Source organism: Silurus aristotelis (assembly GCF_946808225.1).
Source record: "Silurus aristotelis genome assembly, chromosome: 1".
NCBI lineage: Eukaryota > Metazoa > Chordata > Actinopteri > Siluriformes > Siluridae > Silurus > Silurus aristotelis.
In genome coordinates, this window is record NC_139574.1 from 3000178 (window position 1) to 3018820 (window position 18643).

At 40.4% G+C, this 18643-nt stretch overlaps 1 protein-coding gene across 1 annotated transcript; it reads left to right on the forward strand.

The window, feature by feature from the left end:
* On the forward strand, nucleotides 1–18299 carry prtfdc1a (phosphoribosyl transferase domain containing 1a). Its single transcript, XM_083549244.1, has 9 exons — nucleotides 1–219; nucleotides 970–1076; nucleotides 1969–2152; nucleotides 7377–7442; nucleotides 13104–13121; nucleotides 14310–14392; nucleotides 14792–14838; nucleotides 15858–15934; nucleotides 17033–18299. The coding sequence occupies exons 1-9, from the start codon at nucleotides 187–189 to the stop codon at nucleotides 17078–17080; spliced, it is 663 nt and encodes a 220-aa protein (XP_083405370.1). The 5' UTR covers nucleotides 1–186; the 3' UTR covers nucleotides 17081–18299.
* The last annotated feature ends 344 nt before the right edge of the window (nucleotides 18300–18643 follow it).

An 18643-nucleotide genomic window follows, 5' to 3' on the forward strand; every position in this document is an offset into this window, starting at 1 on the left:
CACACACACACACACACACACACACACACACACACACACACACAAAACCACATGCTCCTTGCCTATCACACACCACCAATCATTTAATTACTGCAGCGTGGATGTAGTGATGAGACGTCTGCTTGATCCTGTGTGTCTCTGTTGTCTCTCATTCTGGACCAGAATCTTCCTTGAAACAGACACATCATGGAGGACAGACGGAAAGACCAGGCTGTGGAGGTGACTAAGGAGCTTCTCATTCCTATTCTACTCTTTTATTGGTCAGAAGGTGTTGATTGCATTTACATTTGCAACAATTAGCAGACATCTGTGTCCAGAGAGACGTACAAAAGTGCTTTAAGTCTATTAATGAATAAATCTAAAATAGTTCACTAGATTACAAACTGAAGATAAATCAGACCACAACTCAAAGCAAACCTGGAAAGTGTTAGTTTAAGTGTTAGTTTTGAGGTGCTGATTACTTCTCTATAAGAGCAGCAGGCAGAGGTAAAGTTTCAGGACAGGGGATTTTACAGTTTGAGCTACCAGACCCTTTTGGGAAGATGTTTCTCTAGATTTCATGGAGATTTGTGCTCACACGGGCGTTAGTAAAGTCAGGTTTTTGAGGTGAGGAGACCTGGGGTGCAGTCAGCATTCACATACATCCTAAGTAATGTTGGAGCTCTATAGCAGAACCACACACATCCAACACGGAAAGCAGATCCTCATGTAGACTGCTGTGTGTACAGGGTTTCACTGGAACTACTTTGGGTCTTCTAGTTCACCTGAATGGAAAATTCCGGGAAAAAAATTCTGGAAAATTTTAAATGTCCATTATTATAGTTCCTTTTATGTTGAGATGTTTTAGGTTTTAAGTTGTCCATTGTTCCTAAGTGGATCCATCAACAGTAATTGTAAGCAGGTGGTTTTAGGAGAGTAGAAGCAGACATGTCATTATGTTTTTTAGCTGTGACTGTGTTTACTTTACAGATAGCAGATGATTGGCCGGGTTATAAATTAGAGCTGTTCACGTATCCGGAGCATTACAGTGAAGACGTGGAGAGCGTGTACATCCCACACGGCGTCATCATGAACAGGTGAACGAGCATTCGTTCTGTTTAGTTCAATTCTCCGATTAACACAAGTTTTTTTGACACACTGTGTTTCATGTACATTGCGTAAGGCTGAATTTCGTTCTTCATCACTCGAACGCAGATGAATGCTGGATTCTGATTGGTCTGAAGGTGTTGATTAGTTTTCTGTGACAGCAGTTCAGCTGCAGATCACTTGTTTATTTACAGTTTATGCGTATGTTACTGTTTCTATAATAACCATTAAATCTGTATGGAGATTTTTCAAAAGTCTTAAAAACATCCCTTTTAAAAAATATGAACCTCTGAAAACATCAGCAGAACATCTTCAGAAGCTCTTAGAACATCTTTAGAACCATTCATGTTTTCAACCCCTCAGAATGTCTTCACCACATTAAACACCCCCTGAGAACTTTTAGAACAACTTGGGAAAACTGGGAATCTTTAGAACAACTTGGGAAAATCTTAGGAACATCTTTGTAACCTTTGGGAACATCTTTTAAGCTCTGAGAACATATTTAGAATGTCTAAGAACATCTTTGGAACCTTTTGAAAACATTTAAACCCTCTGGGAACATCTTAGGAACCTAAAAGGACGAATTTAAAAGCTTCAAAAATGTGTTTAGCACCTATAAGAACATCTTTAGAATCTCCAAAAACATTGTAAACTTTTGAGATGATCATTCGAAACTCAAAGAACTCTGAACTATCTAAAGAACCTCTCAGGAACCAAATTTATATCAGAAATTTTGCAAGGTTTTCTGTTATTTTATTTAACATTGATGGAAAGAATCTTCAGTGTCAGTGCTTTCCAACATGTCCTCCTTCTGGAGTTTTATGGTGTGAGATTAGACCACATAACCCTGCATGTGTATGTGTGTGTGTGTGTGGGTTTCAGGATCGAGTGTTTAGCCAGAGACATCCTAGAGGACATGGGTCATGAGAACCTGATGGTTCTGTGTGTTCTGAAAGGAGGTTATAAGTTCTGCGCTGACCTGGTGGACTACATCAAGGCACAAAGCCGGAGCTCGGTTCGTCCAATCACCACGCGCATGGAGTTCATCCGCCTCAGGAGCTACCTGGTAGGACCCAAATCCCTCACAAACAACACCTGGACTGGGACTAGGGTCATGTGATCTATGAGCGATCATATCTCACGTCTAACTGAACTCGGCGTCCTTTAGTTACTTCAGTGCATCAGTACTGTTTATTTAAACACCAACATATCAGTAATGTCTCTCAAATATAATAAAGGCATCTGGGCATGAAGAGCTGTGGCATAACAGGAAGCGAAACAAGAAACTTGTTGAAAATCCATCAGTTAATCAATAAAACAAATCACAATTCTAGAATATAACCAGTTTAATCAAACATTAATAAAACAAAAAAACAGAGAAGAAACAGTTCTTATCAAATGAGAAGTAATGAATAAATGAAACACAAAAAAAGAGGAAACATTTACATCGCATAATCCAAGATACAAACCAATACAAAAAAAGGACAAATTTAAGAAATAAATGACCAAAACAAAAAAACAAACAAAGAAACAAACAAACCACTGATAAACATATACATCAAAAACTAAAATGAATAAAGTAAATACTTATAAAAAAAATGTAAGATATTTTGATTTATATAAAATAATTCAACAGGAAACAAGCAAATAAATAGGTAAATCAAACTTCTTCTTCTTCTTCTTTTGGCTTCTGCCATTAGGGGGCACCACAGCGGATCATCTGTCTCCATTCATCCGTGTCCTCTACATCTGCCTCTTTCAACCCAACTACCTGCATGTCTTCCCTCACCACATCCATAAACCTCCTCCTTGGTCTTCCTCTTTTCCTCCTTCCTGGTGGCTCCATCCTCTTCATTCTCCTACTGATATACCCCATGTCCCCCCTCTGCACATTTTCAAACCATCTCAATCTCACCTCCCTCACCTTGTCTCCAAAAAGTCCTACATGCGCTGTCCCTCTAATAAACTCATTTCTTATCTTGTCCATCGTCGTCACTCCCAACGAAAACCTCAACATCTTCAGCTCTGCTACCTCCAGCTCCACCTCCTGTCTTTTACTCAATGCCACTGTCTCTAATCCATACAACATCTCAGGTCTCACCACAGTCCTATAAACTTTCCCTTTCATTCTCACAGATACTCTTCTATCAAAAATCACTCCTGCTATCACTCTTCTCCACCCACTCCACCCTGCCTGCACTCTTTTCTTCACTTCTCTAACACACTCTCCATTACTTTGCACTGTTGACCCCAGGTACCTGAACTCCTCCACCTTCTCCACCTCTTCTCCCTGCAACCGCATCACTCCACTGCCCTCCCTCTCATTCACACACATGTACTCTGTCTTACTCCTACTGACTTTCATTCCCCTTCTCTCCAGCACATATCTCCACCTCTCCAGGCTCTTCTCAACCTGCTCCCTAGTCTCACCACAAATAACAATATCATCTGCTAACATCCATGGAGACTCCTGTCTGACCTCATCCTTCAACCTGGCCATCACCACTGCAAACAGGAAACGGCTCAGAATCGATCCTTGATGCAGTCCAACCTCCACTTGAACCAGTCTGTTGTTCCTACTGCACACTTCACTGCTGTCACACTGTCCTTATACATGTCCTGCACCACCCTCACATACTTCTCTCACACACCAGTCTTTAGCCAATCTCTTGCGGGCTGACTTCTCAATTAACATCCTCAAAGCAAATAATGCATCTGTGGTGCTCTTCCTCAGCATGAAACCATACTGTTGCTCACAGATGGTCACCTCTTCTCTCAGCCTGGCTTCCACTACTCTTTCCCATAACTTCATGGTGTGACTGATCAACTTAATTCCCCTGTAGTTACTGCAGGTCTGCACATCTCCCTTATGCTTAAAGATTGGTACCAGTACACTCCTTCTCCATTCCTCAGGCATCTTCTCACCTTCCTGAATCTTGTTAAACAATCAGGTTAAAAACTCCACTTTCATCTTTCCTAAACATCTCCATACCTCTACCAGTATGTCATCTGGTCCAACTGACTTTCCACTCTTTATCCTCTTAATCTCTGCTCTCACTTCACATCATCCAACCTTCTCTCGCTCATTTTCCTCGTTTATTAGCTGCTTAAAATACTCCCTCCATCTTCTCAACACACTCTCCTCACTAGTCAACACATTTCCATCTCCATCCTTAATTATCCTTAACTTGCAGCACATCCTTCCCAGCTCGATCTCTCTGACTGGCCAATTGGTACAAATCCTTTTCTCCATCCTTAGTGTCCAACCTCTCCTACAGCTCCTCATATGCCTTTTCCTTGGCTTTCACCACATCCCTCTTTACCTGCTGCTGCAGCTCCTTGTACTCCTGCCTACTTTTCTCATCACTCTGTCGATCCCAATTCTGTTTCTCCAACCTCTTTCTCTTTATGCTCTCCTGCACTTCCTCATTCCACCACCATAACTCTTAGGCTTCCTTTTATATTTCCAGATGTCCCACCAAGTACTTTTCTAGCTGTCTCCCTCATCACTCCTGCAGTAGTTTCCCAATCATCCGGCACCTCTTCACCACCACCAAGCCCCTGTCTGACCTCTTCCCTGAACCTCACACTACAGTCTTCCTCCTTCAGTTTCCACCATCTTATTCTTCATTCAGTCCTCACTCTCCTCCTCTTCTTCTTTACCTCCAAAACCATCCTACAGACCACCATCTGAGGCTGTCTAGCTACACTGTCCCCCGCCAACACCTTACAGTCTCCAATCTCCTTCAGGTTGCATCTCCTGCATAGAACATAGTCCATCTGTGTGCACCTTCCCCCACTCTTATACGTCACCCTATGATCCTCCTTCTTCTTAAAATACGTGTTCACCACTGCCATTTCCATCCTTTTAGCAAAATCTACAACCATCTGCCCTTCCACATTCCTCTCCTTAAGGCCACACCTACCATCACCTCCTCATCACCTCTGTTCCCTTCACCTACATGCCTATTACAGTCTTCAGCTTCCAGCTTCACCTTCATCACCCTATCAGAAACTCTCTTTACCTCCACTACACTCTTACTGTACTCTTCCTTCAGAATCACCCCTACACATTTCTCTTTCCATCCACACCATGATAGAACAGTTTAAACACCTCCAATGTTCCTGGCCTTACTCCCTTTCCACTTGGTCTCCTAAACACACAACATATATACCTTTCTTCTCTCCATCATATCAGCTTCCTCTCTCCCTTTACCAGTCATAGTACCAACATTTAAAGTACCAACCCGAACCTCCACTCTCCTACACTTCTCCTTTTCCTGCTCTGACGTCTCGGTAGATGTCTTCCTTCTCTCCTTCTGCTCCTTCGGCCAACAGTAGCACAATTTCCACCGGTACCCTGTTTGCCAACGATACCTGTGGTGGTCGTTGGTATCCCCGGCCTCGACTGATCCGCTATGAAATACTGATCCATGATTCGTAAATTTGATTTGGCAAAACCCTCCCCATTTGTCCAGACTTAGGACCGACACAAAGAGTGCACTGTTTTGTACAATAAAAAAAACAAAAACAAACAAACAAACACACAAACAAACAAAGTAATAAATAAGAATTGTGATTCTTATTTATGAATTTTCTATTTTTATTATTGTATTATACAATGTCACTTTTTTTCTCCTGTGTTATTGATTTGTTTGTTTGTTTGTTAATCAGATTGATATTTTGTTTTGTTTGTTTTATATGTGTATATACAGATTTATTTATTTTTAAATAATTTTTAAAAGAAACAAAACATAAGATTAATCTGATAAACAAACAAACAAACAAATAAATAATACAAGAGAAAATATTGGCATTGTATAATACAATTAAAAAAACACACACAAACAAACAAATTAATAAATAAGAATCGCAATTGTATAATAGAACCTGTAGATTTACACTTAAATAAAACAAAACAAATAGAGAAAAAAGTGAATTAAAAGCCACTAACTAAAACACAAACTATGGAAAATAGTTCAGGAAAAGTCTGTAAGTGTAGAGTTTATGGAGACTTGTGTTTGTGCTTCACTTGTTTTCCTCCAAGTGATGGTGCTGTTGTATTATTCCTGCCCAGAGAATTGAGAACTGGGGATAAAAACTGGGGATTAAACACGAGTCCAATGGGAAACACACACACACACACACACACACACACACACACACACACACACACACACACACACACACGTATGCTCACACACCATTAGAGAAGTAAAAGCATGCTATGTACAATCGCATTAAAAAAGGTAGTCAGTGTAACTTCTTTAAAGGATTCAGAAACTTCCAAAATGTTTTTAGAACTTCTGAGAACATCATCAGATCCTTTAGCAATGTCTTTTAAATGTCTATGAACAAGATATATCCATTGAACCTTTAAGGAAATCTTGAGAGCTGCTCTGAGAATGTCTTCAGAACTTCTAAAACACATTTTGGACCTCTAAGAACATCTTAAGAACATTTTTGGAACCGCAAATAATGCCCTTTTGAACCTTTAAAAAGATGTTTAGAACAACAAAGAACATTTTAAGAATCTCAATGTACACCTTTTAAAACTCACCCTCTAGAGAAATCTTTAATTTTTAGAGCTTCAAAGAACGCCTTTTGAACCTCTAAAACGTTCTTAGAACCTCTAAGAGTGACTACGGAAAAGCATAAAAACCTCCAAAGGCCTCTTTAAAACATCTAAGAACATCTTTTGAATGTCTTAGAACACTTAACTGTCCAAATGACCTCTGAGGAAACAGACATTCAGTCAGACTTAAGAATTTCTTAAGACCTTCTATAAACATCTTTAGAACCTTGTCTTTTTAAAATGTCTAAAAACATCTTTAGAACCTTTAAGAACATCTTAAGGGCCACCGTGGATGTCTTAAGAACCTCGGAAACACCTTCAGAACCACAAAGAACATTTTTTGAATCATAAGGAACACCTTTTGAACCATCTTTAATTCCTCTAAAAACATCTTTAGAACCTCGAAAATGCCTTTTGAACTTCTAAGGACACCATTTAGAACCCCAAATAACATTTTATGATCTCAAATGATGGCTTTTAAAGGTCTAAGAATTTTTTTAATAGCTTGAAGAACATATTTTGGACTTTGAAGTATGCACTTTGAACCTTTAAAAGCTTTAGAACATCAAAGAATGCATTCAGAAACTCATTTAGAACATCAAATAAAATCCCCATGACCTCTTTAGAACACCTAAAAAATCTTAAGAAGGTCTAAGAACACTTAACTGGTATAAGAGGAATAAAACTTTCGTCTGTGTGTTTGTGATGACGACAGAACGATCGCTCCACTGAAGACCTGCAAATCATCGGCCCTGAAGATCTCTCCATGCTGAAAGGAAAAGTAAGAGCAGGACACTCTCTCTGGTTTAAGATGGTTCTCTCTCAGAAGCCTAACAACTGTAGCTCAAAGATAAATTTCAAAAACGACAATATTGGAACACCTGACATGTTCCACAAATATCAGGTTCTTCTCCAAACTGTTCCTACAAAATAAGTAAGACCTCTGTGGATGCTAGAATCTGAACTAGGAGACCCAAACCTGTTCCAGCATCACAATACAAACCATGTGCACAAAGCCAGCTTCATAAAGATCTGCTTTCCATGGGTTAGATGTGTGTGAAAGATCTTCTGTTATATACAGTATCTCACAAAAATTTGTGTGCCTTGAGTCCAATTCTCATATACAGACCACTGGATGTTCAACATGGACGTCATGATAAAGAGTCTCTGAGGATTCGAGAATTAGAATTGTTTCTCTTCACAAATATGGACGAGGAGGGGGTGACCGGAAGAGAAGGATATGGATTATTAAGTCTCCTTATTGTTGTATGAAAGTTAATGTCAATGTGCTTTTTAAACTCCGGCAAGACTCGCTATGGCAGCAGAGCTAAAAGGAAAAACCAGAAGGTAACACCAACATGAGGGATCTCTGGGATAAGAGACGACCCACCATAACCACCATCAACAAACCTGAGTGAACGTGTGAGAGTGAGGGGATGACAGCATACAAATATTCCAGTTCACCAAACACTCCATATCCATGATCCCTCCAGATCTGCCCCCCGCTGTAGTCTTCATTATTTGAGGAACCAACAGATAGCCTGCACCTTCTGATCTAAGTAGGCGTGGAGGATCATACTGGTACAGAAGTTCACTCAGATACTGCCGTGCGAGACCGTTAAGTGCTTTATACGTCAGTAGTGGTATTTTATAATCAATGCGAGATTTGATTGGGAGCAGTGTAGATGATTAATACAGGGGTGATGTGATCATATTTTTTAGATCTAGTGAGGACTCTTGCTGCTGATGCTGAAGCTTATTTATGCCCTTATTTGCACACCCAGACAGTACAGCGTTACAGTGGTCTAATCCAGATGTAACAAAAGCATGAACTAGTTTTTCTGCCGCACACTGCAACAAGACAGTTTGCAGGCCGTCGTCCCAAAAGGAACCTTCAGTTTTCTGAAGACAACCTGTCCAAGAGCATGAATTACTGGAACCATGTCCTGTAGTCTGATGAGACTAAGATAAACGTGTTTGGCTCAGATGGTGTCCAGCATGTGTGGCGACGCCCTGGTGAGGAGAACCAAGAACTGTGTCATTCTGTACTGGTGTACTATGACATTCTAAAGTGAAACAAGATGTACTCCCTTCAGGAACTGGGCCGAACGGCAGCTTTCCAACATAATAACGACTCCAAACACGCCACCAAGATTACAACTGCCTTGCTGAAGAAGCTGAAGCTGATGGAGTGGCCAAGTATGTAACCAGACCTGAACCCTATTGAGCACCTGTGGGACCTCCTCATGTGTCTAACATCCAGCAGCTCTGTGATGTCATTATGGAGGGGTGGAAGAGGATCCCTGCAACAACCTGTGCAGCTCTGGTGAATTCTATGCCAAGGAGGATTAAGGCAGTGCTGGATAACTACTCTAAAATATCTCCAAGATTTCATTTCTATAGTATTGTTCTACTGGTCCATGTTCCAGTTCTGATGCTCACAGGGTGGTGAACTTTTTGCTTGTTCTACCTTGAAGCACTTTTGGTAGGTACTAATTCGAGCATATCGGGATACCCCGACCCAGGAGTCTTAACGCTTGCCCATTTTTCCTGCTTCCAACACAAGTAGAGAAAAATCGTGGAGAATTTCGAACATCTCTATTCGATTGAGCTTGAGTTCCACCAGAGAAACAATAAAGTAGCATTATGAGAACACATTCAGGTCACTTTGAGGACATGTATGGTTGATATTAAACCCATACGGTTCGTTTCCTTTTTTTAAAATGACAAATAGCTTCCCTTCTGACCCTGGTTCCTTTCCTGGTTTCTTTTTTTTCATAAATTCTCAGGACGTTTTCCCACCACGTGTTCATTAATGAGCTGAATCCACATCTGGATTCCGTAACACCAGATTGTGCCACAAATTCCTGTTGTTAAAAGTGAGAAACACAAAGTTGCATTGAATGCTGTGACATTTATGGTTCTTCTTTAGTTTGAATAGATTTCTGGCTTTACTTGAGACCCAAACCTGTTCCAGTGTGACAATGCTCCTGTGCACAAAGCCAGCTCCATGAAGATACCATGGGTTGGAGTGAAAGATCTCCTTCTATAGAGCTCCAACCCTTTTGGGATGACTGTGAAAGCTGACATTACTAAAACCCTGAATAAGCACACATTTCCACAAGATCCAGAGGAACATCTTCTGAGTGGAGGTTCTTATAGCAGCAATGTGGAATGGGATGTTCAGAAAGAAGCATATACCAATCTTTTTTTCATGTGTCTACAAGCCTTTCTTCCATCTACTTAGTTTCGATTGAATCAGTTTTAAATGCACTAGCTGGGGGGGGTAAAAAGCATTCCTATCAAGGAGGGCATCAGTGCTCCAAAACACATACCTTTTCAAATTTCTTTCAGCTGGCCCTGATCTTGGTGACTACCTTCACAAAACCCAACACGGTTATCTTTTTACACCGCGTCAGCACAAAGTGAGCTCTGAGAAACCATGACCGTCAGTCCTGCCCTCGTTTGTGGAACATGCCCACATCAAAAGCGTGCCGTTACGGAGAGGTCCGGAGAATAGAACGAGTCCGTCGTCATCCTCTGATCTTGTATGTAAACCAAGACGCTGCAGACGGCTGGAGGGAAAACAGCTAGACGAGAAAAACCACAAACGGACAAATTCATACAAACCTCAAAGTGGCAGAACCTCAAAACGTCAGACATATTCCGAGCCCCCCCACCCTGCCCCCGAAACCCCAGATCCGATCTGTTGTTGTTTAAGTTCGATACTGGGTTTAATTTGTCCTCCCAACATCTGCGTAGAAATTCAGCGAAGCCAAAAGATCGGACGCCGCTTTCACAACAACCGCCTTTGTGAAACTGCGATCTTGAACTGTTTATGAACTTCCTTCGCTTTTTTGATATTCGATCGCAATCTGACATTTCGATGTTGAAGTCATGTGTAGCACAAGCACAGCAATTAATGTTTACTACCACACACACACACACACACACACACACACACACACACACACACACACACACAATAGATCTTTACTACTATGTAGTTTACTGCAGTGGTGGTCTGTAAGGAAGTAAATGTAATTCGTTACTGTACTTAAGTAGTTTCTTTATGTATCTGTTGTTTACTGAAGTATTTCCATTTCAGGCGACTGTAACTGTAACTTCACTACATTTCAAAGTCAAATATTTGAAATCAGTCGTTCCTTTTTATTCATGACACACAGCGAGTCACTAATCAGGATCGAGCGTTTGCTCTGTTTTAAACCCGTTCCGATTGGCGCTTGGTGAATCTACTGATCACCAACATGCAGTTCAGCATCAGTTCAACATCAAGCAGAACATTTAGAGAGGAACAAATGATGAAGAAACTCCACACTCGAACTCACCACAACACACGTGAACTCGTTTACACAAAGTATTTGAAAAGGTTTTGGGTTCATGATCATTGTAATAGAAATCAATCAGTGTTTGAGTCATTAATATCATTCTATTAATAGATCAGTGTGCTGAGAGTCACATTCGAGTCTTTTCACATAAACGGAGGTGATTAAGTAAAGAATCTTGTGATAAAAGTGAATTATAAGGAAAATAACAGTGGTTAAAATACTTCACCAGGAAGTGGAGCACCTTCAGAGAAGAGCTCCAATAGGTTCCTTACAGCTTTATACAAAAACACTTTGTCATATATGCATTAAAGTACAGTAAAAAACTTTTCTTTACATATTTGGCATTTGGCAACTTAAGTTTGATTTTTTGGAAAAATGTCTACCTTTTTTTGGACGTTTGGATTTTCCAACATATATTGGTTTCTCTTTGCTTTTGGGTTCACACACCTCCCTGTAGCAGACTGTGAAAACTTCCTGCCTCTCAACCCTAATTTAAACCCTGACCTTGACAGACAGGGGCTCAAACCCATGACCTTCTAATTTAAAACCCACCCGAATGTCCCACACAGGAATCGAACTGGACTAATTTAATAACGTCTCCAATTAGCCCCTCTCTCAAGGTCAAAAGAAGTCCTTCAAATGTGTCAGAAGATACAACTCTGACAATAGCGCAGGTTTATATCATCCTTCTGATACATTTTCTATAGCAACAGTTAGTTCACAGAGACGTGTACAGCAGACGCACCACATAATAGAGACGTCTGTTGAATATTTATGGAAGGAGTCTCACGTGTCAGAGCTGAAGTCAGAGGTGAAGCTGGTTTGATGTGTTTAAGAGCTCAGTTTAGAGCTAAAGAAATCCCTGATCTGGTTCTTAGCATATGATAAACACAGCTGGAATGTAACTGTGGCAACCTCATTGCCCCCCTGTTTTCATCTTTTATTTTCTTGTCAAGGTTCGTTTCGAAAGCGTTCAGTGCATGTGATTCAGTTTTAGTAAACACGTGCACGTGTTGTTTGCTGTTCACTCGAGCCTGGACTGTATTTAGTCTCGGCTTGGTCTCGGACGCTGAAACAGATGGAGGGGATTTCTTTCTGTTCAGTAAGGAAGAAGGGACAGTATGATGGGGAGCGTCGAGAGTCGAGAGATGTGATGCAAAATCTACAAAGAAAGAAAGAAAGAAAGAAAGAAAGAAAGAAAGAAAGAAAGAAAGAAAGAAAGAAAGAAAGAAAGAAAGAAAGAAAGAAAGAAAGAAAGAAAGAAAAAAGAAGGAAAGAAAGAGGGAAATTGTCTAGAAAGAAAGAAAGAAAGAAAGAAAGAAAGAAAGAAAGAAAGAAAGAAAGAAAGAAAGAAAGAAAGAAAGAAAGAAAGAAAGAAATTGTCAAGAAAGAAAGAAAAAAAGTAAGAAAGAAAAAAAGAAAGAAAGAAAGAAAGAAAGAAAGAAAGAAAGAAAGAAAGAAAGAAAGAAAGAAAGAAAGAAAGGATAAACTCATCTACTGTATTTTCTCTCTCTTCCACTTTTTCCTCGCACTCCATCTATTCCCTTTTTAATCAGGGAATCTGGCTTGATATATCTGATATAATGAATGCACACACACACACACACACACACACACACACACACACACACACACACACACACACACACACACACACACACACAGATTAGTGTGTGTTTTTCCAACATCTCTTTCCACACTTTATTTGCTCCTGTAATAAGCTCCACTCTTCTGGGAAGATGTTCCACTAGATGTTGTGGACATGTTTGGAGATATATTCAGCTATAAGGGTATTAGTGCAGTCAGGTACTGATGGAGGTGAGGAGGTCTGGGGTGCAGTCAGTGTTCACGTTCATCCTCAATAGAGTTGGAGCTCTATAGCAGAAGATCTTCCACTCCAACCCATGGAAACAGATCTTCGTGGAGCTGTTTTTTTGCACAGGGGTACAATTGTGTGCTTCCAAGTTTGAGGTAAAAGTTTGAGGAAGAACCACATGCTGGAAAACTGCAGTCCGATGTGAACAATCCCACATTTCTTTATGCAGATCTTCTAATCCTCCTCATTCTTCTTATTCTTTCAACATGTAAACCAGAATGTCCTGATTGTGGAGGTAAGAGACCACATGATCAACTACGTCCTGTGTGTGTGTGTGTGTGTGTGTGTGTGTGTGTGTGTGTGTGTGTGTGTGTGTGTGTGTGTGTGTGTGTGTGTAGTCACAGTATTAATTAAGACATATCATCAGACGAAAGCAGTGGAGCAGCTGTCACACCCCACTTTTGATCAACTGTCTGTAACGTCAGTAACCGTGGTTGCCAGGTTTCAGCAACATTTTTTTGAGCAAAAATCTGAATCTCAAAATCCACACAATATTCATGAAATTTCTAAAACTAGCTCAAAAAATTAACAGAAAAAAAAACATTATAAGAATGATATCAATAAAAAACATTTTTTTAAACTAATTTTAGCCTTTATTTGGCAACCAAGGTGACTGTGGTGTGCACAATTTCCATTGTACAGCCTTTATAAATCCCTCTTTCACTCTCCATATCTCTACACATATCTTACAATACAAAGTGTTCTGTACATCGTACGCTCCGTTCACACTCGACGCTGTGCTACAAAGGCGTTCCTACTACTGGTTGCCATAGTAACTAATCAATGCGATTGGTGAGAAAATTGTTTGTTGGCTTGAGCTAATGGATGTGTAGCCGAACCAGCAGTGCCCTAGGGTGTAGTGAGCTGGGGTCCTTGCAGCTCGTATACGCCAAATACTGATTCACCCAATCGGTAGCTGTCGAAGACTTATAGATTAGGATTTGGGGCCTTGCTCAAGGGCCCAACTGTGGCTTCTTGGCCGTACTGAGGCTCGAACCCCAACAAATCAAACCCCAGCTTGGTAGAAACCTGGAATCAGAGCACAGGGTTAGCCATGATACAGAACCCCTGGGGCAGAGGGGGTGAAGGGCCCTTGATCAAGGGCCCAACAGTGGCAGCAGTGGCAGCATCAGAAGCCCAGTGTTTTAACCACCATCTCCTCTAAGTTCTCAAGTATCCCAGCTTGGCAGAAAGCTGGGGTCAGAGCAGAGGGTCAGCCTTGATAGAGCACCTCTAGAGCAAAGAGGGTTAAGGGCCTTGCTCAAGAGCCCAACAATGGCAGCTTAGTAGTGCTGGAGTTCGGGATTGAACCGCCCAACCTTGTGATCTTTAACCCAGAACCTTATCTGTAACTAACCTACACACCGCACACTTGTCCTCTTGTACAAGTAGTATATAAACTAATAGTGCCCTCACTCTGAAGGCGATCGTGGACACGGGGAAGACAATGAAGATGCTCCTGCAGCATGTGCAGAACTTCCAGCCCAAGAGGGTCAAAGTGGCCGGGTGAGAAATCAACCACACAATATGTTTCTCTGATCATTCTGTCAGTTTAATGGACACCGTAATGCTGAGGGAAACTGGGTAATCTCTGGGGTAATCGCTTGTAGAACCGAATCCAAAATCATTGGCACCCTTTCAGAAAATGTGTTTTATTATAATTTAGTTCTTGCACTGAGCAACAATAAGCTACTAAGGTCTGGGTAACATTGAGTAATATAATTTTTTGGACTTTTTTTTTCTACATTCTGCCCTCTTTAGTTTTTCTCACATGGTTTAATATTTTTGGCTGGCAAAGTCTAGCAAGGAAGAATAATGTGTTGTTCTGTGTGTGTGTGTGTGTGTGTGTGTGTGTGTGTGTGTGTGTGTGTGTGTGTGTGTGTGTGTGTGTGTGTGTTTCTTCAGCTTGTTGGTAAAGCGGATTCCCAGCAGTGCCACAATACTTCCAGATTGTGAGTTTTCTCCGAGTCTAACCACATCCACATGAGTGTAAAATAAAAACGAACAGAAACATAATAATTGACGCAATGCAGGAGAAAATGATATAGACTATACTCTTTCTGCTATAAATCTGATCGTTAATGATGTTTTTATGGCAACAGCAATCAGATGGAAATAAAGCAAAATTCCCAATAATGTATATTTGGATACGCCCACAAAAGTCCATAAAAGGTAAAACCCACAGATAGTTAAAAATGGACACCACAGAAACTTCCAGAAGGGACAAAATTATCAAAATATGTATAAGATTGACCATAAAATTGGTCTTCTTTTTAAACATCCCATTCCAAATGTATTCTCCATTTCCTCTTCTGAGAAGATGTTCCACCAGATTTTGTGGAGATTGGTGCTCATTGAGCAACCAGGACGTTAGTAAAGCCTACTGATGTAGTTGAGGTGAGAAGGCCTGGGGTGCCATAAGTGTTCATGCATCCCAAAGGTTGGAGGCTTGGAGGTGAACAGCGGGAGATCTTCCATCCTGTAGAAATGGTGTGCCTCCAACATTGTGCTAACAGTTCAAGGAAGAACCGCATAGGGTGTCCCAATACTTTTGGAAACATGTAAACTAACAGGAAGTATCAGGAGATGGATTTCCCACAATGCGCTAAAGAAATGCTACAGGCTAATCCTCGGCTAGCGCTTAACATTTCCCTTTCCACCCATGCCGAGTATTTCTTCGCTCATTCATTCACGTCTCCTCCGAGACCACTGCTGATACGAGGTAAAGCGTAAAGGAGTGGTCAGAACAAACATGAATACAATTTGCCTAGTGGGAAAATAGGCCAAACGACTGATTTGCAAGACAGGCATGGGGGCAAGGAAAGGAATTTGTTTGTGGAAGCAGTTCATTTTACGTCATATGGAGGTCATCTAGGTGACTTTGCAAATTCCCAAATCATGGAAATGTGATTTAAAAGTTCTTTCTGAACAGTTGAACCTCCTCTTCTTTACTTCTTATGCATCTTTGCAGATGTCGGATTCGTCATTCCTAATCGATTCGTGGTTGGTTACGCTCTGGACTACAACGAATACTTCCGAGACCTGAACGTGAGTCCTCTGCATGAACTCTAGAGAAAGGCAGGAAAGCTCCACTCCACTCCATACCCACCCTGCTTTCCATAGGCAAATTCCCACATATCTGGTTACTCCAAACATATTAGCATGATGAGCTCAGAGCACACATCACTGCAATTATGTAATGACCTGGTTGAAGGTTTCAGATGAAAAGATGTCCAGGTGTAAAACTCCACCCCTGGAACCTAAGAGCAAATTAGCTTCCTGGTTTACTGGTTTTTCGTTTCTATTTTCTTTAGTTTTTCAGGCAGTTCTTACTTTCCTTCTTCCCTACCTTTCAGTCGCTTAGTTTTATTTCTCCCTAGCTCCAAGTATTTTTTTATTGTTCTCTTTCTTTTTCTTCCCAGACTCTGCAGCATCCTATAATATCTTTTTCTCTTATCTCACAGTCATTTTTCAGTCTTTTCATCTAGGCATTTCCTAGTCTTCTTCTTCCTTAAATCTCCAAGTATTTCCTTTTTTCCTTCTTTCTTAATTTGACCTAATCCTTTGTGCTTCAGGGGCATTGTATCATGGCTGACCCTGTTTTCTGACCCCAGCTGTCACTGTTCTGTAACGTACATGTGACAAAGCACCACCTTTCCTTCTTCTCTAACTCCCTAACATTCCCTGCTTTCCTTCTTGCTCAACTCCCCAACATTCCCTACATTTCTTCTTCTTTAACTTCCCAACATTCCCTGCTTTCCTTTTTTCTCAACTCCCCAACATTCCCTACTTTCCTTCTTCCCCAAATCCCCAACATTCCCAATTTTCCTTCTTCTTTAACTGCCCAACATTCCCTACTTTCATTCTTCCCCAAATCCCCAACATTCCCAATTTTCCTTCTTCTTTAACTGCCCAACATTCCCTACTTTTCTTCTTCCCCAAACCCCCCAACATTCCCTACTTTCCTTCTTCCCCAAATCTTTTCTTTTCTTCTCTTTGCTTTTCTAGCACTGCTACTATAGAAACATTTGTATATTTAAGGCGAATGCATTAAATAAACTGTGATGATCACCTTCTCTGCTTTCAGAGCTGCTGTTATATTCTAGAAAATATGGTGAAATGTTTCTTCTCTTTTTCTTTCTGCAGCACATCTGTTTGATCAGTGAGACGGGGAAGCTCAAATATAAATTGTGAGAAAGAGATGTGCTTCATACTGGCAGAACTCAAACATGACTCATACAGGATTCAATCAGACCTCAACCAGACTCATACAGGACTCAATCAGACCTTAACCAGACTCATACAGGACTCAATCAGACCTTAACCAGACTCATACAGGACTCAAACAGACCTTAACCAGACTCATACAGGACTCAAACAGACCTTAACCAGACTCATACAGGACTCAATCAGACCTTAACCAGACTCATACAGGACTCAATCAGACCTTAACCAGACTCATACAGGACTCAATCAGACCTTAACCAGACTCATACAGGACTCAAACAGACCTTAACCAGACTCATACAGGACTCAAACAGACCTTAACCAGACTCATACAGGACTCAATCTGACATTAACCAGACTCATATAGGACTTAATCAGACCTTAACCAGACTCGTAAAGGACTCAACCAGAACTCAAACAAGATTCATACAGGACTCAAATAAGACTTTAACAAATCTCAAATGGGGTTTTAAATATGACTCAACCAGACCTTAACCAGACTCATACAGGACTCAATCAGACCTTACCCAGACTCTTATATGACTCAACCAGAAATCAAACAAGACTCAACTAACACTTAAACAAAATTCAAACAGGACTTCAAACAGAACTCAACCGGCGCTTAAGATGAATGCAAAAAGAACTGAGCAATGACAAAGAGAACTCAAACATGTCTCAGTTTTATATAGTTCTAATATGAATTAAGAGCTTTTAGCATTTTATTTGTTTGGTATCATCTTGGGAAAGAAGTACTGTAGCACTCATCGAGAGTTTGATGTAACTACAATATGTTACATAGAAAATGTATTGTAAATCATTGTCTCTTTTAAATCCCCCAGAGCATCACCAGACCCACTGTTTATCCTGAGGACTGAAACATATTTGTATAAAATGATGAACTATACTGAGTATTGTTCATAAAATATGACGCAAACTGCACATTATTTGATATGCCAGTGCATCAAATTAAAACAAGGAACTTAACACAATCCATATGATTATTAATTTAACATTTGAACCTGATGCATACGAACAGAATCCAGGATTTTTTATGTTGATGTTTTTACATGGGTATCCTGTTTTATAATTTGTTTTGTCTCAGGTTTTGCTTTGATGTTATATTAATAGAATATTGCATTCATTTTATATATATTTAATGTTTTAACTGGAAAATGAATGATTGTACGGCAATAAAACATCACCAAACATCCACATGCTTTCCTATAATTCTGCCTTTATTTGTGATTCTTATCTCACTGGACCCTGTGCAATTCTGATTTATTGTTGTTATTACTGAAAGTTCTGCGTACATTTCTAGCCATAACACAAGCCTACGGAGATAAGGAGATAAACACTGTCAGAGCTGACGTGGCCTTCAAATACCTCCTTTCAGTATCTGGTTGTCTGCTTAACCTCAGCTGTAATAGAAACAGTCTGATTAGGTTTTATGTGTGTTCCTTGAGGGTCATGATATGAAAATGTATTACAGTATTTTGCCTTCCAGACCAGGCTAACAATGATCTTCTTCAT